The sequence below is a fragment of the Mangifera indica genome, chromosome 15 (assembly GCF_011075055.1).
Source record: "Mangifera indica cultivar Alphonso chromosome 15, CATAS_Mindica_2.1, whole genome shotgun sequence".
NCBI lineage: Eukaryota > Viridiplantae > Streptophyta > Magnoliopsida > Sapindales > Anacardiaceae > Mangifera > Mangifera indica.
Window position 1 is genome coordinate 11,961,991 of NC_058151.1, and position 22,406 is coordinate 11,984,396.

Genomic DNA, 22,406 nt, shown 5'->3' on the forward strand with positions numbered 1-22,406 from the left:
ACGATTTGTCTTCATCCAGATGAAGACTCATCTTCTCTAGCGAAAACGAGTTCGAAAGAAGGGAGGAAAAGGGTCAGAGGTATTGGTTGTTAGAGAGGGAGATATTTTATCAAAAAATTGAAACTAGGGGGAAAATGCAACTTTTCAAAACTTAACCTGAGAAAATTGTTAGTTTTTTAAACTAAGAGAGGAAAATAATATAAATTTTTATATTTTTTAGTATTACTAGTTAAATGATAATTTTATCTGGAACTATCGGATTTTGTTAATTTTAACAATCTATAGATAAGTATTTGAGTTTTTGAAATTTTGAGAGTAGGAGTTTGGGAATAGACTAAATTTTAAGTCGGAATAAGTCTTTTGGTCAATTCCCATATGTAAAATAATAAATCTAGGGCATACATATTTTTGGTATACAATTTAGATATATAGATGATATGTTATCATGCGATTAGATAATTTTAAATTAAAGATAAAATAACACCTAATCACAATACACATAATTTATGTATTTAAATTACATATAAAAAAATATATGCATGGTTGATTCGCTAAACAATTATAGTTAGTTGAATCTTACCCTGTTTCACCTCATCTTCAAACCATAAATGAGAAGCAACTTTATGTTAGAATTCAGCTTATTTTGTCGAAATCAATATATCATTTCTAACCACATTATCGTCCCTTGGGATTTAAGGTGTGTACTCCTAAATATTACCAATCAACCTTTTAAAAATCTGGGTATATTTTCCAATTTTTTTGTGGTAATGTTTAATTCATGACTTAAATTTTGTGCTATTGGGTGAATTGGGATGAGATAGAGTGTGAAATATGGGTATTAATACCCAACCAAGCTTGAGTTTTCTAGCTGAGACCCATGGATTCAACTGGATTTCCGGTTCCATCTATAAATACAGTAGAAGAGAAAGAGAAAGGTTTTCCAATTTTTTTGGGCTAATGTTTAATTCATGACTTAAATGTTGTGCTATTGGGTGAATCGGGATGAGATAGAATGTGAAATATGGGTATTAATGCCCAACCAAGCTTGAGTTTCCTAGTTGAGACCCATGGATTCAACTGGATTTCCAGTTCCACCTATAAATACAGTAGAAGAGAAAGAGAAAGGTTTTCCAATAAGAGGTGTTAGCTGAATTGTTTCCATGTAGGTTGTTTAGGCCGGATTCGATCAACTCTTGTTAGATAAAATTGGTCTAATTTGTTTGAACGGGGTGTCGAGTGTGAAGTCAATGTGGTGTGTACAATAGGTTGTGTGGTTTCTCGAGACATTAAAGTGGAGTGTGACAATTGAGTCGCAGGGGTGCTTCATCTCGTTGCATTGGCAATACTTCATGAGATTCTTTAGAAAGAAGATGTTCCATGAGAGAATGTAAGATCTAGCCAAAAGGAGTTCTTCATAATTGACGGTGCAGAATATATTAGGTCATTAATAGACAAACTCTAGGCTGATGACAAATTATATGAGCACAAAAAGATCGCATTAGCATTACAACGTACCCTTCTAAACAATTCTAACTGCCAACAAAGTCTCTAGTGTACTTACTATAATATATCATGTCACAAAATGAAAGTAGCGAGCAATACCATGCATACCTATTTGGGTATACAAATATGTACATACTTATATATGTTATCGTATGATTAAGTATTATTTTATCATTAATTTAAAATCACCTAATTATGTGATAACACATATAAATGTGTATACATTTATATACCCAAAGTGAATACACATAGTTTTATTATATAATAAAATAATAAAACTATGCGTAAACATTTTTTATACACAATTTAAACACGCAGATAATATATTATCATGTGATTAGATAATTTTAAAATCAAAATAAAGTATAATGCATTATCTATGCACACATAACATTACTCCTAATAAAAAAGTGAAGAATATATGACCTTCAATAGTCTAACCGTATTTTACTATTTTTATTTTCATTGTCTTTTATCTAAGACAACTAAAATATAAATGATTTCATGATTAGAATTATTTTTAAACTAAATCAACTCATCCTATACAGCAAAAATTCTCCATAAACTTGCAAGGAATATTCTGTGTTTACAATCTATAAAGTTGTCATAATTAACAGAGCAAGCAACAATGGAGATTGACAGGCTGACTCTTTCAAATAAGCAAGCTTCAGGCCATCTTATCACTAACTCTGCTAACTAAATTATCTATACCAGTTTAGAATCAGAGCTCCTTCCCATATTTAATTATGGAATATGTTATATACTCGGCTGCTGCTGCTACCACAACTACTGCTGTTGACTTTCCATACATTTGGAATTGTCAAATTGTTCTCAGCAATCTAATACCTGATTTCCGTTTGAGTAGCTCTGAAACTTCAGCTCCTCATGTCATTAAGCATCTAACATTTTTGTCGAGCAAGTTGCTTGGCATACTCCTTCAGATCCCTGAAAAATTTAATATGATTAAACAACATTAAGTTGATGTTTTCACAGTTATTGAACTTATATATTAGATTTTTACGCACTTGCAACGTGGAACACTGCAATTAGCTTCTTTACAGTTGATTGAATGCAACTTCATTGCCAACCAAGCCTTTTTACAAAACTGGCAACCTCCTGTAGCTCGAACTGTACACTTAGATGCGTGAATGAATAACAGTTTTATTTTGAGGCAGTTTGGGAAAGAGCAAGGCTGGCTTTTGGTTGCGTTACACTCAGATGCATGCTGGAGAACTTCCAATTGTTGTGTTAACTGTATTATCTGCAGAGATTAATGGACTTATAAGAGAAATGATATGGACACATTAAGAGAAGTTTATATTGAATTATGAGTTAAAAGATGCAAAATAAGGGTTTCTTCAAACCGGCTCTTTTCTTTGCGAAGTCTCTTCACTCTCGGTCCCATAATCAACTGCAGAACACTGGGTCAATTTATGAATATGCAAAGAAGCACCCTTTTCCTGATAGCATGCACCACAAACTTCCAACTGTGGGCAGCTTGCACATATCCAGCAGTTGTCCATAGCAGTATCCTTGTGGCAAAAGCTGCAGAAGCCATCACGAACTGGCCTATTTGGATTGTGGAGATGATATAAGAGCATCATTGAAGAATGCTTTGCACGGCGAAGTGTGTCAAACTGATAATAGTTTCTTTGACAGAAGCTCAAGAAATCACTTCTAATTTCAAATAAGCTATTATCTAGAACAATATCTCTGTCACTGGTATCAGGAGGCACATCATCTACCATAACCTGAAAAGAGAAAGGTCATAAAAATGGGAAGGACTTTATGGGAATCTATGTTAGAAATGCCAATTCACAATTATAAAGAGCATAACAAGATTTGGTACTTGAATTCACCTTAGAAAGTAAATGTCTTTCCCTGCTATTTAAAATGTGAACATCTTTCCCATACAGTTTTCGCTCAACATCATGGCATCTGCAATATAGACGAAAATAACATAAAAATGAATACTCACAGAACAACTCATATCCAGCCTTCTGCCAAAAGTCAAAAGCACAGCAGCACTATTCCACAAGTATATCATATAATGATATAAGAAAAAAAGTTCTACAGAAAAATGACAGAATATACCCTCGAGCTCTGTAACTTGTAATTACTTGTACCTATGTTTTATTTTTTCAAGTCAGAGCAAATAATATATGTCAAGTCATTATGTGAATAGTGATAGCATTGTTTGCAAATCTGTGTAAATCATGAGTCCCAAAAATGACTTCATGCTTTGTGTTGGACCTCCTCATCTTCTTATAAAAAAACTACCATTTGCATTTGATATGCATCACACTATCTAAACATTCTTAACATCTTGGAAAGACACTAGAATTTGAAAGAAATGTAATTAATTTAGGACATATGGTGGACTTTGTGTTCACTTTAGGGCGTCACAAGAACATAATAAAAGAGCAACATCTAGGTATTGTATGAAATAAGGTCAATAAAGAGATCAAATCTTGTGCAGACTGGTGAAAGTAATGAAAATCAATTTACAAAAAGAATCATTACCTTTCACATAAGTGAAAACTTTTACACTGATTGCAAGACCATCGGCATCCATGTAATATCACTTCATGACAGTGTGTACAAACATACCGCAAGTGGACAATGATGAAGTCCTCCTTCACTGGTAAGATGGCTTGCCCCAACTATCAAGAGAGAGCAACAACAAGAAAAGAACAAATATTTCAAAAAGATTACATAACATTACTTTTAAAGATTATTAGGTAGTGCTGACAAAAATATATAGATTTTATAAATTTATGGGATGCAATGTGCCGCAACAAACACATAAAAGGTATGTATTTCCACAAATATCTAAGCAATATTATTTATTTATTTGTCCTTCCCGTACAATAAACATTTAATGAAGAACGAATCTGTATATATAACATCCACCAACATCTTGTCAATTCTGTGTCAATCTAATTGGGAATCTGATGGGAACCTCTAAAACAGAACAAATACTTCAATATAAAACAATGCCAACAATAAGAACTGTCAACTCCCCTTTATATACTGCTCATACATACCATACATATTTCATAACTTCTCAATCCAATTTCATACATACCACACTCTTCAATCCCATTTATTTCACCTAAATATTAGTCCTATATAAATATTATCTTAATCTTCAAATTCAAATCTTAATTATTATCTTATCATTTAACATTATAATCGATATAAATTGATATCAATAAATTATTATTATTCTTATTATTAATCTTAGCACTATCAATATTAAACATTCTACTTTCCAAGGATTATTATAGTAAAAGCTTAAAAAGACAAATATATGTAAATAAACTAAGGTTTGCTAGCTGTTCTTCTTCCTCCCCTCTTTAAACTTCACAATGAGATAAAAAATAACTATTATACACAATGCCCTAGATACAAATTTAGTTGTTGGCCTGTATTTCATCATTCCAGAAAGATTGATGGGAACATTAGTGTTGGATTCAATACCAGTAGTTTTATTTAAATTCTTTGATACTTGCGGTTGATTTAACACCAAGTTGACACCAACTTGTTTATAGCTTTGGATGAACAAGCTCATCCTCTTCCTCCGAGGGAGAGGGAGAAAGAGTACCAAGCTCCTGCTCTTCTCTTTTAGCAGGAGTGGAGTGAGACCAACCTCTAGCTTTCCTCCCTTGGAAGGGGAGGGAGAGAGCTTGGCACAGAGCATGAGAAGGCAAACAATGCTAACAATAAGAGGTGTCAACTCCTTCCAAGGCTGCCCTAAAATCATTGATAATATTTTTCACCTCTTTTACATTCCTAGCTTCCTTTTATATACTATTCATACTAAAGGTGTCAATGGGTCGGGCCGGCTCCGGCTCGACCCATCAGACTAATGGGTCGGGCCCGAAGCCCAAACAAAAATGGGCTTTTAGGCCGGGCCGACCCATATAATAATGGGCTTTAATCGAGTTGGGTCAGATTTTAAATGGGACGGCCAGACATATTTAATCAATATTTTAAAAAATAATTTAAAATTTTTAAACACAAATTATTTTTCAATTATTAAAACCGAAAACAATACCTCGGATATTTTGTTTATAATCTTTCACTTATGGCAAAAGAATACCGTGGTTACATGATGAAAAATATTATAAATTGATAACATAATATAAATTAATTAATTTACATACTGTATAAATTACAAAACATAAATACATATATACTATGATAATATTCAAATGGATTGAATTCATTTGATACTTGATCCTTTTGTAATAATAAAATTAAAATAAAAAAAATTATAAACACAAAGAATTATTATTTGAAAGAGAGTTTATGAGAGAAAATGAGATTGAAAAAATAATGAAATAATTGAGATTGAGAGATCTGTAAATGAAAGTGAAAATGAAAAAAAATTGAATGGGTTTATATAGAGAAAAAATAAATTAATTAAAAAATTTTAAAAAAAATAATTATGGAGGCTAAGGCTTCTGCCACAAGGCAGAAGGAAGCACAGAAAGCAGAAGTAAGAAAAAAAATTTATTTTTATTTTTAAACAGTATCGGCCGAGCTTGGTCAACCCATGTGCTTAATATTAAAGCCCAAGACCCGCCTAATAGGATCATGGCCTAGCTCGACACACTACAGTACCTAGCCGGGCTTCTCATACCATGCTTTTTTTTTCGTGCTTCATGCTGGGCCTCCATTCGACCCGACCCAATTGACGTGTCTAGTTTATACCTACCACACATGTTTCATAACTTACCAATCCAATTTTGTACATACCATATATGTTTCACAACTCCTCACTCCCATTTATTTCACCTATATATTATTATCCTAATTAAATATGCTAATTATACATTATCCTAATTAAATAATATTATAATCTTTGAATTCAAATCTTAATTATAATCTTATCGTTTAATATCATAATCAATCTTCTCCTAATTATTATTATTATTATTATGACACATATAAGTGTGTATACATTTGTGTACTCAAAGTAGGTACGCATAATATTGCTCTAAAAACTTATTATGCATGATCTCTTAGCTAACAACAGATATGCATTGTTAATAATTATAGAAAGGCTTTGTTATAAAAAACCAACATACTGCAAACATCTTGACTGTTTTGTTATAAATAATCAACATATGGCATATGTCATTTTCATTCACAACACAGGAATATAGACATATCCCTGCCTTACCAATGTTCTGTAGAACTACTGTATTAACATCATACACATTTCTCTAGTTCTGCTTCTTTGATTCTAGTTGGACAAGACAGAAGTTCATTCCACCTAGGTGACAAGCTACTCCTTGATCTCATATAGAATTTAATTTGTAGGCTTAATGGATTCCTATCGGCTTTCAAGCTACTATCTTCCACCTCATTTGAGGCAAAAAAGCACACAGCTCAACAATTCAAAGTGTATATGATATGTTATTAATGTAATTGTACAAAGAACTTGCAAGAAAAGGTTTAAGCTGAGAGGAGACATACCTTTTGCATCAACAAAATATCTTTAGTGGCACCATTAGAAGGATTTGTATGTCCCATAGCTTTTAAAGTTCTCTTTGCCATTGGTTTCTTCACCTTAATATGAGGATCACCTCTACTTCCTATTTCGAAGCTCTTGATCACACCTTCAGCAGCCCCAGACCAATAGTCACCATCAAAATATGGCAAATGGGCTGCAGTCACTTTTGAGTTATATCTTCCAGTGGGAATGAAAAAATAATCATATAGATTAGTGGAATTGACCACAATTTTTTCTTCAGATGCTTTTCTCATCATTGACTTATACCTACATGTGGATAAGTCATTTATCAAAACATATGCAAAATTGCAGAGAAAATCATTTGCCATTAGAATGGGGCACATTGGCGTCCAATGTGGACAGAAAAGGTAATTGCGTGTGAAGCACCAGTGCAGCTAAACATCATGGTATGGAAAAATAAAATCATTAGAAAGAGAGAGAGAGGCCAACCATTGCCGCAGTTTATCTGACTTGGGAGATTTCTGAGTCTCTGGATGGCAGTATAAAATATAATCTTCTCCCTTAACAGGAGGGCAGGCCCATATGTAGCCCGCTGCAAAGCCTCGTTTTTTACAGTATTCAAGATATCCTATCTGATGATGGAAACATAAAAGAAGTGTAAGCAGAGAATTCTTTTAATTAAACTAGATAAATCGATATTTCAAGAAATCAAACAAGAAATAAAATAATATACCAATATTTCATGGTAAACAAAGGTACGAAGAGATTCTCCAGTTGATGTTTGTATCTCAGGTCTGAAGTACTTGACTGAATCAAGATATGAGATATAAACACAGCGTTGGTTTGGGTGGCCACATTCAGAGCCATACTCCTGGACATACATGCCAAAAAGGCAAATATCTACTCCCTCAATCGTCTGGAACAACAGAATCACCTGAAATGGAAGGACATAGCTCATTTTCTCAATCAACTATTACAGCAAACAAGAGGGGCATTTAACATAAATAACACAAAGTAAACTTCTACAGGTGTCTGGGCATCATGACTACCCTCCCTTGAGGTTTTGTTCCATTCAATGCACGAAACAAAGCCTGGAGGGAGAAGTCCATTTCAAAAAACTTGAGAAATTCAGTGCTATCTCATTGCTTCGTTGTGAGTCATAAAACTTCAAGGAAAAAAAAGGCAAATATAACAATGGAAAGTGACAATGACAGAAGCAAAAACATTCACATATAAAGGACTTAAACTGAAAATCCATCTCACCTTTGACCTGTATGGGAATTCAGTAGGATAATTCTCATCCTGAAAGATTTCTAAAAATTTCTGCTTCACTTTTAACTGCTTATCAACAGATAATACCACTCTCACAGTAAGATCTTCTGCTCTTGGAACCTAGTAACCAAACAGCATTATATATTATCAATCAGGCAGCTATACTGAAACCATTGAGACTACAAAGAGAGAATATATAACACGATAAACATAAATGAGAAACAACAAAGGGTAATTGCTGGGGTATTATTTGATTACTGGAAGAAATAAAGAACATTTCCAAGTAAATTAAACACATTATACTATGAAACTGAGCTATATCACCTCAAATTGCACAGAAATTTGATGATTGAGACAGAAGATACAGGTCCACTTTTTTTTTTAACTACAACTACTACTTAAATCACAAATAAATTTTACCCTTTTTCAGGGCTAAATGAATGGAATAGTGTAGCTGCTATTCCACTTGTAATCTTTTTCCTTCCATAATTTTCTTGTTTCCTATTAATTAAAAGAATGTACCTTTAGACACGGATCAGTTGTCATTCATCAATGACAATCAAGTCACTTTTTTTTTTTTTAATTTTAATTTTGTAATTCACGATGGATATATGAACGGAAAAATGTTGCCCATATTAATAATTACTACAACCAAGGCAAAAGATTTTTTACCCTCAAGCACAGTTGGCAACTTACCTCGTCAAGGTTCTTTCCAGTTAACTTTGCTTTCTTTTCTCTTTCCTGCTGGAGACACTTAAAGAGTCTCTGCTCTATGTGGTCACTGAGCATGGTACAAGGTAGATCTTTCGCACTAAAAAAGGTGCTCTTTGGCAAGGGTAAACAGTGATTAATTTCTATTTTTTCTAGGAAGCATTTTGGACAATTGTACTCAGCTTCTCCTTTCATATCTCTTTTGTTATTATACAGAGCACATATCTGGTGTTGCCAGCCTTGACAATTATCACACTGAACCCACTGCAGGAACACAAAAGGCACAGGGACTGAGTCAACCATAATTTCTTACCTGGCAAAATGAATGCATAAGACTTAGCTTACCGATTCTTCAGTTTCTTCATAATTCTGCTTTCTAACCATCTTTGTCTTGGCAACAGCAGTCCCATACAATGTGATACTCCCACCACGACACTCTCTATAGCATGCAGTGCAGAAACAATGCCGCATGCCATTTTCTTCCGATGTACTGTAGTAGATCACATTATGTTTAATACGAGCACTACAATATGAACAATAAATAGGTGTTGGAGCAAGAAAAAGCTTTTCTATTCCACACAGCTGGCAAGAGCTCTCATTGTCAAGGTGTATTATTTCGTTCTCCTTTCCCTCCTTTAATGTAGTCTATATGAAAAAAAACAGATGCAGAAACATATTAATGTTTGTTCAGTATTCATAAACAACTTTTGTTATGATAAAACATATTTGCCGCAACTAAATTTTAAGAAAAATCACAAAGGATAAACTCACTAAGGAATTAGTAAACATTACCAAAAACTAATCCAGTGACCCAGCACAACAGAAATCAACAAAATGCTAAGGCCAAATTCTAGTGCATGTACACATTCAGACAGAACTACAAAACAGTAATTTCAATTCATGATGACAGTAAATCAAGATGATGTAAAAACCTGATTATTCCACTGCCTAAGACTTGATATGTGCCCCCTTATCTGTTCTGCAGTGAAAAATTCAATTAAAGAAACACCCTTTATCCTGGGATTCTGTGACTTTAGCTGAATTCCAATATTATTTTTTGGTGCAACAAGTTCATCTTCAATCTTTGCCTTGTTCTGATCAAGAGACCAGATTGGTACATCCCCTTTACAATGAGAATTAAGCTCTTCTCTGAGAACAGGCTCAGTGCTGATGCTTACCCCGCTAGAATCAGTCTGTGTAATTTCATTAACAAGGTCCATCTGCTTCACTTTACTACCAACACTATGCTCCTGGGGAGTCAAAACACTCTGGGCATTCAACCTGCACCAATTGCCAGCAACATCTTTCCCATTCTCTCCATCAATAATAGAATCTTGTACAGTGTTCATCAACAGTTCCCTGTCCACCTCCCTGACCTCAGAATTAATAGATATAGGAGAATCAGGCCATTGCTGCAAGGGTGGAAGTGCTCCAGAATAAAAAGGTTGAACCTTCATTGGATCCCAAAAAGAAGAAAATTTGATTTCATGGGAACTGGGGCAAAATTTTTTTTCTGCTTTCAGACGCTTTGATGAAGGTTCTATGCAGTCCATTCTGAAGTTAGGCTCACCAAATCTCTATCATTGAAATTCCATTTTGTTTTATTAAATTCGTGGTAAAGTTTACCAGTACCACATAGATGTCGAACAGGTCCACAAACATGACACTCAACTGAGTGACAGTTATCAAAGTGAGATAGGAGTAGGTAGAAACGTTCACATCTACACATGTGAGCATTACATATTTTTGAATGCAGATAATTCACAAAAGAAACTTGACAATCCCCTATGGGCACCATGGAACTCTTGTAATTGATATATGCGCATAAAATCTTATGCTGAACAGAAAAACACAACAGATTACTTGATGGAGCATGTCCGTTGGAACTAGAAAAAGGCCCAGAATCCTCTGAAGCAGCACAAAATAAGTGTGATTTTCCTGATGGGGGAATAATCTTCCTACATTGAATCCCTGCTGCTGTTGAATTACAACATTCAACTTCTTCACTGATGTAACATTGTTCATTGGCCTCATCAGGCTTATCAGACTGCACATATGGTTGGTGATATTCCATGTCCAGGCTGGGTAGATTATTTGGGACTTTAGGAATCATCTCTAGAAGATGTGGGATCTGCAAAGTTGAATCCTGTACTTGTTCACCATCTAAAGATCCAACAAGAGAAAATCCATCTATACTAGAGCATTTGGTGACAGTTGAAGCAGAAGCCTGTTGAGGAGAATGAACCATCTCACCAATCTGCTTCATGTCCATGGGAGAACTAATGTTCTTCCCACGGACATCAGTGAATAAACTGGAAGCACCAGTTTCATATCCATTAAAAGCTTGTCCTACAGAAAAAGATTGACACTGGAATTATTAAACAAAGTAAAACCTTGTGAAACAAAAATACAAAAGATCGACTAGTTGAACCATATTGCATATGGAAACTAAATGGCTCACCTTTCAAGTGACTCAAAGGGTGGTTTGGTCTATCTAAGCTGCAATCATGTTTCAAACCAAAGGTTGACATTGTCAAGCGAAGGGGTACTGGTAAGAAAGTAGGATGGTTGGCAACTTGTTGAATGGGGTTTATATCATCCATGTTACTTTGCTTTTTACATGATAGTTCAGTGTTTCCTGGTTCATACATTCCTCCTGAGAAGAAATTAATAAAATAGAAGTTAACAGGGTTGTTGTTGTGAAGTCTCAAATATACAAGTAAAACTCAATGGTTCAGCAAGGATTTGAATGTTGATCTCATAATTCATTTTTTATTCTTTTTATCGCCCCCATCTAGCCTCCTAAAAGGGGGAGAAAAACTAAAAGCAAGACAGTGATGTTTCTCACATGATACATCCAAATGTTACAACCTTCCAGGCTCAACTGAATTCATGTTTTAATTCTAAGATGCATGAATTTAACAGTACATCCACCCGATTTTTGCAGCATAACAAAAAATTAGCTTTACTTAACAAGGTAAACCAAAAAAAAAAAAAACAAAAAGAAATATATAAATAAAAAAACTCAAACTAAAATTTCATCACAATAAATAAGACCTCCAAGGCAACTTCTCTAAATAGTTGGTTTTCCATGAATGTAACAATACCAGATTATTGCAGTTCACTCCCATGATCCATTATGAAAAAATGAAAATGACACAAAAAAAAAAGCAGAAGCATTTAACCCGATCAAGAACTTAAAATATTGTGTTCAGGATTTCAGTACTCTATCTCATAATTTTTCTTCATTGGATACGCTTTTGAATTTATTTTTTTCAATGAAACCATGGTGGGACAAGTAGATCATGCTTTTGAAACTTTGGATGAAATAAAAACTTCTGAAACACTGCAGTAAATCTAAAATTTGAAGCTTACAACTGTTTCTAATTAAATCATGAATATAGCTGATTCTAGGATCACTTCTGCAAATAAAAACCCATGGGATTTTGGGTAACAGTACACTTACAAATTTGAGATCTCAATTGTGTTTCCATGATATTGAAATGTGCCATTAATTATAATCACATGTGTTGGTGTTATGTTAGGAATCACATCTAAGCTTTTTACGTATAACATTTCTCAAGCATCTTCAAATTTTAGATACTTTGCTGAACTTTAACTTACTGATAAAAGTCCCTATAGTTAAAAAATTTATCAAGAAGTCCCCAATGTTAGGAACTAATAATTAAATATGTCATCTAATAAATGCAAAAACTGTAGTATTTCTTAATGTTCTTAGTCCATACCAAAGCTCATATTATGTAATGAAATTCACAACAGTGACAACAGTGAGAACTTTCTTCTCAGACTCAGCTGAAACATTACTCGCCCTCTAATACAATCTTGCATCATAAAATAAACTTCTTTTTATTTTTTTGTCCTCATGCCATTTAATAGTCAATATCTTAATGATATGAGGTAAATTTCAAGTTATGCATCAGTGAGATAACAGATTGAAGAGGTATTATCATTGGACTTCTATTTTTTATTCAAATATTTCATCGGAGTTACAAATCATTTAGAAACATTTAACAGTTAAATGTAAACATACTATTTGGAAAGACATAAATATCCATACATAGTGTTGACTTAGATAAAAATATTTGTCAAAAAAAAAAATTCAAGGAGTTAGCCCTAGCCGGTTTAGTGTTCAATTTTTTTCCATTGGCTAAAGGACTTATTCTCCCCCAAAGTTTATTGTATTCCCAAATTGATACATGTTAACTATTGAAACTCTAAATACTCACCCTTGATAGTTAAAATTAATAAAATCAATTAAATTTCAGGGGTAAAATCGTCATTTAACTAATAATATATTAAAAATAATAAAACATTATTTATTTCTCCCTAATAATGAGTAATATATTGAGTGACATTTCAAAATTTAATCATGAGAGAAATTTGTTAATTTTTTAAACCTTGAAGGGAAATAAATAATATTTTATTATTTTTAATATATTACTAATTAAAAAACAAAAACAATGTCTTCGTCTCTAGTGACAAGGACATTCTTCATCTGGATTTTGGCACCAGAAAATGGGAGAAAGAGAAACTAACTAGTAACAACGCCAACAAAGGAAAAGAGAAAGAGAAAAAACCCTAAAGAAGAATATGTAACATTTTAAATTAAATTATAAAGGTAATTGTTAGTTTTTTAAATTAAAGAAAAAATAAATAGTATTAACGAGTTTTGTTAATTTCAACTATCTACAAGCGGGCATTTAGGTTTTTAATAGTAAACATGTACTAATTTGACAATGTAATAAATTTTGGGTGGGAATAAGTCCTTTGGCCTTTTCCATTTAATTTTTCAAACAAAATTTTTCAAAAGAAAAAGTGTATTTATACAAAATTACTTAAATGTCTTTTTAAGACTAAATTATCCCTTGTATGAAGAATTAGTAACTTATTTCCTTCTTCAATGAATTTAAAATTTTTATAGCAAGTGGTAATTTAATTTTGTCTTAGTACCAAGCTCCATTCATGATGATTTTCTAAAATAATGGGACTTCCAAGTATGAGTGTTCAAAATTATCCAATAACCAAACCAAAACAGCATCCGAATCATAAACCGATTTGAAAAATAAGGTAACTGTGAAACCGGTTTGATAATCGGGCCGATTACTTGAACCGGTTCTGATAACTTAAAAAGCAGAAACCTCACCAAAATAAAACTAGGTTCTTCTCCTATTATTTAAGGTTTTTTACTACAGTAAAACGTCACCGTTTTCCTCAAAGCAAAAACCCTAGATCATTAAATAAAAAGGCGCAGCTTAAGAAAAGCCTAAACCCAACCATCAATGAAACAAAACCAGAGAACAAATTAATTATTTAAACGCTGATTGCAGAAACCTAGCAGATTCTTGACGCAAATATCTCACCCCTACTGCTAAAATTACGTAAACACAAAACTCCGCTAAAACAAGACATCCGTAGTGAAAATTGAACAGTATGAAGCGAATAGAGTAAAACAGTAAAGTTAAAAAGAAAAGAAAAAGCATAAAAAATCGAAAACCTAAACGGGAAGAAAAAGAGAGAGACCTGTGTTGCTTGTTGAATAAGTTACAGCAATTGTGGCTTTTTTTCTCTCTCTTTTTCCTCGGTTGTCGCGATCAATGGTGGTGGGCCAGATCGCTTCCTTACTTTTTAAATTTCAAAGAAAGGTTAAAAGGTCTTATGGAAAGGAGAATAAAAATTCCAGTTTCTGTACTCGTGAGATAACCCATCCTTATACTGATAGGATATGTATTTAACAGCTCTTTTTAACTGAAATTACTGTTTTACCCTTGATGTCGGTGCAATCGTATTTAAGTCAAATTAATCAACTTAGGGATGTCGTGTCGTAATTGAATGGATTACAACGAATTAATTCCCTTTAGTCCTTAAATTTTGGCCCAAGACAGGTTAGATCTAATAGAATCTGAAAATTAAAATCCTTCTCCAACTGTCAAATAGATTTAATTTATGATTCTATTCAACAAGATTTCGATTAATTTAGACAGGTTTAAATAGTGAATAGAACCGGATTCAAACCACGTTTATTTGAATTTAAACTCAATTCAAATAAATCTAAAACAAACTCAGATCAAGTAAACTTAAACCTAAAAATTCAATTATTTCGAACTCTAACTCTAACTTTAAAAGTGTTTAATCCATCAAACTTGTGAATTTGAAAATTTTAATATAAAACAACATTATTTTAGTACCCGATCAAGTTTAAAACTCAAACTCAAACTCGACTATTTTGAAACGAGTTAAACTAAGTTTGAACACCTTTTAACCAACTTTGGTTCCATGTAATAACACTCTAGCTTGGTTCGATGTAGATCAAACCGAACTCGAGCTTAAACTAACTCAAATCCAACCCTAATAATGGGTATAAAAATAATGTATCATTATATGATTAAATATTATTTTATCTCTTATTTAAAATCACCGAATCACGTCATCTATATATCCAATTATATTTTTAAAAGTGTGTGAATACAGTCTTATTGAAACAGTAGAAAACCAGTAGGGAACAAGCAGATTGAAGAAAATATTGAATATATAGAGAAATTATGCAGACGGTTCTGAAAACTAGATCTCCAACACCAAAATGAGAGTTGTTCTCTTCTATGTTTTAAATCTAATCTCATGTATAGATCTATCAGGAAAAGCATCTTTTTACAAGTTACTGCTACAATTATGTCCAATAATCATCTACTCTATCATCTACTTCGATGGTGATACCTGTCATAATCATCACGGCGATACCTGTCATAATCAACGATGCTACGAGAAGAATGACCCAGGTCGTAGTCATCGCGGTATCTATCAAGATCATTTTCATATCTACCTAAACGGTGTTCTCTTGGTGACTTTCGTCTGTAAGAACTATCAGTCATGTAATCATCGTATACCAATGGACTCCTCATACCTCTCTCAGAATGGGTCCTCCCCAGGGTGGGGCTTCTACTGTGAGAGTGATACCCAAAATCATGACCACCATAACGCGGAGGGTAACTTGACACTGGATCACAGCCAGGAGGGCCATCATCTCTGTAATCTCTTGACCACCTTTGATCATAATGATGTCCTCTGCTAAATGATTCTGTATGATGGCCCACTCTGTGGTGAGTTCGTTCTCTAGGTGGATCAGAATTTGAAGGAGCAGCTGCCCAGAGTCTTTCATCTGCATTTTCTGGGATTGGAGCATTTATTCCAGGAAATTTGACAGTCATTTTCTTTTGTGGTTCAAGAGTGTCTGCTTCGAGAATTTCACCATCTTCTTGCTCTTCCTTTATTTCCTCATCGGCAAAAATAGTAATTCCGGATGGCTGATCCTCCTCATCCGGGTCTAAAGACATCGAGAATGGTGTTATGAGCACAAATGAATTTACTAAAATATGGAACAAAAAAGATGCTACTATGGAGACAACAAAAATATGGTAGATAGCGATGGTGTGGATAATTCAACTTATTTAGATGAGTACCCGTCCCTAAAAGCAGCTAGAAGTTAGCAAACAATTTTAGTTCAGGTCTCTAATGCTCCCCCCACTCAATTATTTCCTATTGGTGTGTAGAAATTTTACACAACAGAATAAGAAATGCATAATGCACTAAAAAAGGAAAAAAACCTCACATTACCATATGAAATGACCCTAAACATCTTTAAAAGATTGGGAAGATATCCCAAACATCATGAGCATTAACCCGGATGATCTATACAAAATTAACTCTGACATTCTATCCACCACTAAACATTAACCATCGTTTATTCTTTTTCAAATAAACAAGGTGCAGTGGTAATTAAAGGCCTAGATTTCCCTAATAGATTGCAGTTACATTGCCTCCCTATAAAGCACAATTGACTTCAAGCCTTCTCTAGCTCTTAATGAGTGCTGCTTGTGATGGACCACTATCCCAAGGAAGCTCACATGACATCTATTTATCTTATTTGAGCTCCCTTCAACATGGAATGTCGAAAGTGTTGAAATCTGACAAATCCAAGGTTCATTACAGAGATCCCATTCAGATTAATATTTGCTTGGGGGAGGCATTAAAATTGCCAAAATATTCCCCAGCTCCTAGTTGCCAGACCCTGTAATGCGTCTGAACAAAAGAAGTAACAAAGCTATAGACCAAGCCAATCTCTCAGTGGCCTAAAGAGTAAACTATCAAACTGCATCATTGTATAGAGAATAAGAACAAGAACAACCATACAAGCATTTCACAATCTAAATAAGAAAAGATGTAATCAAAAGATTGAGAACAATATATAAGTGAGCATAGTTAATATACTCACCCAAATATCCTGGGGGGTACCCCAGTTCTCTCATTCTATTAAGCCAGGGGGGTGGATCAAGTTCCTGTGTAACAAATAAAACAATTTTAACACTTTTAACATTTATAAATACATGAGATAAAGCTTAATTCCCACAAGGGTGGTCTCAGTTTTGACAAGCAAAAAATTGGCGAGGGATGTCTACCACTACTTTGTAAATAAAATGAACAGAACTGACTTGATGAACTCAAACATAAAATAAATATACCAAGAGAAATTGAACAGTAAAACAAAATTCTGAGAAGGTTTATGCAATTTCAAACTGATAGATCGTATTATTTGTGGTTGAACAATATACAACCAACTGTAAGCAACAGCCTAGAGAAGAATAATATAAGCACATTATGTGAAATGTACCATATATCATCTCACACTTAAAAACACATCTAACATGATTAAAAATCATAAACAGCCAGTATGGAAGACCATGGTACCCTTAATCATAGTTTAAGTTCAATAAAGAACATCTATCAAAACACAGATCCTTACCATAGGTCAATTACAGCATTTCTACAAGTGTCAACAGTAGCTCAACTTAAAATATGAAACATCCTGGAGAATTACTACCCCTTCAGGTGATCATATACTTGGAAGTGCAATTAATAAAAGTGATAGTTAAAATATTAAAACCACTAATAAATTAGGATCAAATTTAACAATCATTTCAGTTGCTAAGGTGCCTTAAAACAGTTAGGAGATATTATGAAAGAAATTATGTTCTAAACACATGTACAAAGAGGCATTCAAACAAGCATGCATGTCAAGATTAATAAATAATACAGAAGCCACAAACTTGTGTCATGAAGAGTCAGAATAGCGGAAAGGAAAAAGCAACCAAATTACCCCAAGACCTAAAAGTCGCCGTGTTTCCACATCAAGGGCACCAGGCCTCAAGCCATCGTATTTTCCACCAGAAGATTTCTGATAATATCGAGTAGGATTGCGAGAAGCAGAGTTCTGATTACGTCTAGACTTCTGCTGTTGTCGAGCATTATTGACAGCAGCATTGTCACGAGGTTTTGGGCATTCCTTTAAAGAATGACTATAAGAACCACAGTTGAAACAACGGCTAGCATCATCTATTATCTTCAAGCCTCTGCAAGATAGATGAATATATTAGCACAATGTATGAGATTTCAACAAACATTAAAATACATAAAAGTGAAAACTATATAATGTCCACCTAGAAAAATTAGATGTGATAAGATTGCACATTTCAATTTATGCCAGTAAACCATTTGAACATTTCTATGCATTTACAAATTACATGATATAATTCCTACTCAGAAATCATAAAAAGCTCTATGAAAGGTACAAATATAGTGAACATTTACCCCTCCACATTATTTGAATCATCCTCTAAAGTCAAACCCAATGCATATCCACGATCATACAGCGGAGCATTGTTGCTAACCAAAGGAATGAATCCGTCATTCTGCTGATTCCTTGTTTCGTTGTCTATCCAAAAAGACTACACATAAAAGAACAGTTGAAAGAAACAAATATACGTAAAACATGAAACTACAGAACTCAGAAACATCTTAGCTGCTTTTGAAAGAAATTATGAATTTGAGAGAGCAGTTATGTCAAACATGCAAAAAAATGTTAATGTATCCTTGTCAGAACATTCTTACAACGTCAAGTATAAATGATGATATAGACAGTGCAGATATTTCATCTTCTCTGAGAAAGTTCTAACAATTCTATACCGTTGATTACATTTCCAAAGCACTTTATATTTTTGTAAGTTCTATTGAGATATTGAATAAGAAGAGCAAAGCTGCACTTTTGGTAGAAGAACTGGATCAGGGAAAACAAAGAATTTTAAAAAGTTCACATGTTAAGTCAAAATCATATTTCTTCATGCTTGGGTATGCTTTATGGAACCCCTCACCAATTATCAAGCACGCAATTATTGTTTAAGATAAACAAGTTTATTGAGTAATCTTGAAATTGAGGAATTCTTTTGATAATAAAAATCAATTCAGTCTAATCATGGTCCACAAAATGAAAAGGTTAACCCAACAGTAAAAAGTGATCTGCACTAAAATGTTCAATAGGGTTACAACAGAATAAAAATAGCCTTAATAATTTTTTTTTTTTACCAGGACAGGAACAATCTAAGCTTAATGATTGGCCAGTAAACTAAATAAGCTAAGGACATAGACACAAATGGAAACTCACCACTGCAGATCCCTCCTTTTTGCCAACATGAATAGCAGGAAAATATGTTGCATCACCAGATTCTAAACTTCCACTTGAATCCTATAAGAATTGGAAAAATTACACAGAGGTCAAGACTTAGGAAACAGCACAGAAAAATGAATTTGCTGGCACAACTACGAGTCCCACAAATGGGAAACAATAATTGCCACTAACGGTTTGCATTATGTAACATCTTCCTCCCAAATGGGAAACATGATTAAGAGAGCCAACAGATACTACAGATCATCTCAGCACAGGGAGCTTCATAAGACCCCTTGTCAATCTGCCACAAATGAATAAAAACCTGAGGCAAGCTCAACATTTTGCCTCTTTCTTTCTTTCTTCATTTTTTTTTTTTTTTTTTTTGGCATCTATGATGCATTGGACTAAGTTCCCATTTCTGCCTTTTGGGCACTTCATTCATATGACTTCTTTTGTCAACTACGACTACACTGCTCAGATTCATCAAGTAGATTAGGCAAAGTGTCTAAGATTTTTGAAGTCTTTAGGGTTTCCTTAAAACTTCAAAAGCTATAGACCATTCAGTATTTTTATGATGCACACATTATTTAGTCAAACCAGTATGTTATACAATATAGTTCATTAGATTGTCTGAGAAAAGAAATTGCCTGTTTTGTGATAGAATGCATGCTAATTAATCCAAGCCACTTTAGTTTACTAGTGAGAAAATAATAAGTAAAAAATAAAAGTTCACTTATCTCATCTTAGATAAGAGAGCATTTAACGTGCGAAGAAGCAGAATGCCAAACATGGAAAAACCAATAAAAAATAAAGGACTGCCATTTTTATCATACATACTTACATTTAATGATGAACCATGCTGGCCTTGCCATTCTGACCACTGCTGTAATAATTCCTCAAGTTTCTGCTTACCAGCTCTGCAAAATGGCCAAAGCTTACCAAGTATTAAACTAATTAGAATTATCTCCAAAATATATATATATATTAGCCAAGAAAATTGAAAAAAAATCAACTTTTCCTCATTATTCTTTTTTTTTTAAGTAACAATGACTATCCCCAACTCCAACCTTGTCAAGGAATTATAAGATACATGCACTGAAGGTTGATCTTCCTCAAATGTCATCCGGGCTCTTTTAACACCGGACATAGCTGCCATGTTATATTATGGAAATCATAAAATCAGGAGCTCACCATAAATTGCAAATAAAAAGTTGCATAAAGGAATTCACTTATTAAGATACTGTGTGGGAGCCAATTCCTTACATTAGTTAATGGTTAGTCTATGCAAAATCAGAGAAACACAAAAGAAAAAGAAGTTAGGATTTCAATGTAAAAGTAGGATACAACTAACATCCATCACATATTTGCGAATGGGATTTTCGTTAGGAGAATTGAGGAGGCCATTTTGAACATGCACCGTAGAGCCTGATTCAACAATTTTTTCAGCCAACTCGACAGCAGCAGTCAGCTCAACATTTACTTGCAAAATAGATGAATCATCAAGGAAATCCTTGTCTTGTTCTCTATACTCTATAAACTGACCCTCTTCAGTTCCAGCATTGCATTCATTTAGCTGCATGCTCTCAACCCTTGGTTCATCTTCTTTATCATCTGAATTATTAGGTTCAGAATCAACTTCAACAATATCATCATCAAAATCACGAATTTTATTATTCTCCTCTCCAGAAACTTTAAGCGTATCCCCTCTTTCCATACTTATACCAAAAACGTAATAAATTTACAAGCTCCAGTAATCAAACACCCAGATTATCCTGCAAAGGAAAAAGATTTTTGAACTTGCAAAACAACAAAACCTAGCATCTTAGATAACAATACCATATTTAGGAAAAGATACTGAACCATGATATGCAAATGAAATCTATCCAGAACAGAAAATCAAAACAAACAAATACTCAATGACTATTAAAATGGTATCAGGCTTATGGCTGCTAAGCTACTCATACTTTCATCTACTAAATTGTCACATTTCTCTACACTCCAAAAATTACCAATACAACTAACATTTTTATATAAATGAAAGAAAAAAAGTTATACGAGATAAAGGTTATATATCATTCCCACCTAGGACTTCTCCAAGGCTACTCTAAACGAAAGCAAAACCATCCATCACAGTATACACCACATTACTGATTTCAAACCAGAGTCACCAATACTACAATTAAATTGCAATTTCAAGCAGAGTTGCTTTAAAGGTTTTGGCTTTAACCTACAATACTATAATTCAAATTCCTCTCTTCTCATTCAAGATTTCCATGGTGATTAGGGTTTCATTTAAGGCATGTGAAGCTACGCAGATCACCGAAAGAAAAAAAATTTGAAGAAAAGCAAAAAGAAGAAAGGAATCTGGTATTAGCTTGAGTAGCGAGAAATGAACCGTCACACTAAATTAAGCTACAATTTTGCATCCATAACAAATAAAAGAAAAGATAAAATGGTTACTCATTGTTTTTCTCGAATTTCGCCGCAGCCAAACAGACAAGAGAAAGTTGAAATTAGGGTTTTTACCTTCTTTGAAAAACCATGTATGGCTCAAAGTAGTGTCTGAATCAACGATTATAGATCTTTGTCTCTCTCTCTCTCTCTCTTTCCATTCCCCTTTACCACTTATGATATTGGCCAGGGAAATATCGGCTGTGTCGCGGAACAGGGTGGACTTCAGTTGTCGTATTTTGACTTCTCTATACGATATGTCGTATACTTATGAACTATAAGACGACATGTCATAAAGTAGTTTAAATTTAAACGACATGTCGTTTAATTCCTTCCTTCAATAATTATTGCCAGGCACAGTCGCTAATGATTTTTGTAAAGATTCTGTTAGGATCCAAGAGCAGGTATGGAATTTGGATCTCATAGGAAAATATGGTATCTTGAGATTTATATGATTTTAAGTTTTCTAAT

General features: G+C 33.7%; 2 protein-coding genes across 4 annotated transcripts; both read right to left on the minus strand.

Moving 5' to 3' along the window:
- Nucleotides 1-2,046: 2,046 nt before the first annotated feature.
- LOC123197460 (histone acetyltransferase HAC12-like) lies at nucleotides 2,047-14,671 on the minus strand. Its single transcript, XM_044611772.1, has 14 exons — nucleotides 14,513-14,671; nucleotides 11,433-11,627; nucleotides 9,904-11,320; nucleotides 9,317-9,616; nucleotides 8,957-9,235; nucleotides 8,252-8,380; nucleotides 7,722-7,922; nucleotides 7,478-7,620; nucleotides 6,991-7,294; nucleotides 4,027-4,166; nucleotides 3,363-3,441; nucleotides 2,868-3,254; nucleotides 2,529-2,764; nucleotides 2,047-2,448 (listed from the first exon to the last, which is right to left on the minus strand). The coding sequence occupies exons 3-14, from the start codon at nucleotides 10,522-10,524 to the stop codon at nucleotides 2,403-2,405; spliced, it is 2,865 nt and encodes a 954-aa protein (XP_044467707.1). The 5' UTR covers nucleotides 10,525-11,320; nucleotides 11,433-11,627; nucleotides 14,513-14,671; the 3' UTR covers nucleotides 2,047-2,402.
- An 829-nt stretch (nucleotides 14,672-15,500) lies between these two features.
- LOC123198117 lies at nucleotides 15,501-22,101 on the minus strand. Of its 3 annotated transcripts, none has more exons than XM_044612728.1 (9): nucleotides 22,011-22,101; nucleotides 20,829-21,256; nucleotides 20,552-20,633; nucleotides 20,326-20,401; nucleotides 19,482-19,562; nucleotides 18,632-18,768; nucleotides 18,141-18,393; nucleotides 17,259-17,322; nucleotides 15,501-16,310 (listed from the first exon to the last, which is right to left on the minus strand). In XM_044612728.1, exons 2-9 carry the CDS (start codon nucleotides 21,196-21,198, stop codon nucleotides 15,682-15,684), a joined length of 1,692 nt encoding a protein of 563 aa, XP_044468663.1. In that variant the 5' UTR covers nucleotides 21,199-21,256; nucleotides 22,011-22,101; the 3' UTR covers nucleotides 15,501-15,681. The 3 variants fall into 3 exon arrangements, with proteins under 3 accessions (XP_044468663.1, XP_044468662.1, XP_044468664.1); XM_044612727.1 differs by having other exon boundaries at nucleotides 21,945-22,068; XM_044612729.1 differs by lacking the exon at nucleotides 22,011-22,101 and having other exon boundaries at nucleotides 20,836-20,997.
- Nucleotides 22,102-22,406: the final 305 nt, after the last annotated feature.

Coding starts and splice junctions, on each gene's coding strand:
- LOC123197460 (XM_044611772.1), bottom strand. CDS start 10,524: ATGGACTGCATAGAACCTTCATCAAAGCGTCTGAAAGCAGAAAAAAAA. Junction 9,617..9,903: donor TTAGGCAGTGGAATAATCAG/GTTTTTACATCA, acceptor TTTTTCATATAG/ACTACATTAAAGGAGGGAAA. Junction 4,167..6,990: donor ATATTTTGTTGATGCAAAAG/GTATGTCTCCTC, acceptor CTCTCTTGATAG/TTGGGGCAAGCCATCTTACC.
- LOC123198117 (XM_044612728.1), bottom strand. CDS start 21,198: ATGGAAAGAGGGGATACGCTTAAAGTTTCTGGAGAGGAGAATAATAAA. Junction 20,402..20,551: donor TCTTATAATTCCTTGACAAG/GTTGGAGTTGGG, acceptor GCCATTTTGCAG/AGCTGGTAAGCAGAAACTTG. Junction 19,563..20,325: donor AGCATGGTTCATCATTAAAT/GTAAGTATGTAT, acceptor CAATTCTTATAG/GATTCAAGTGGAAGTTTAGA.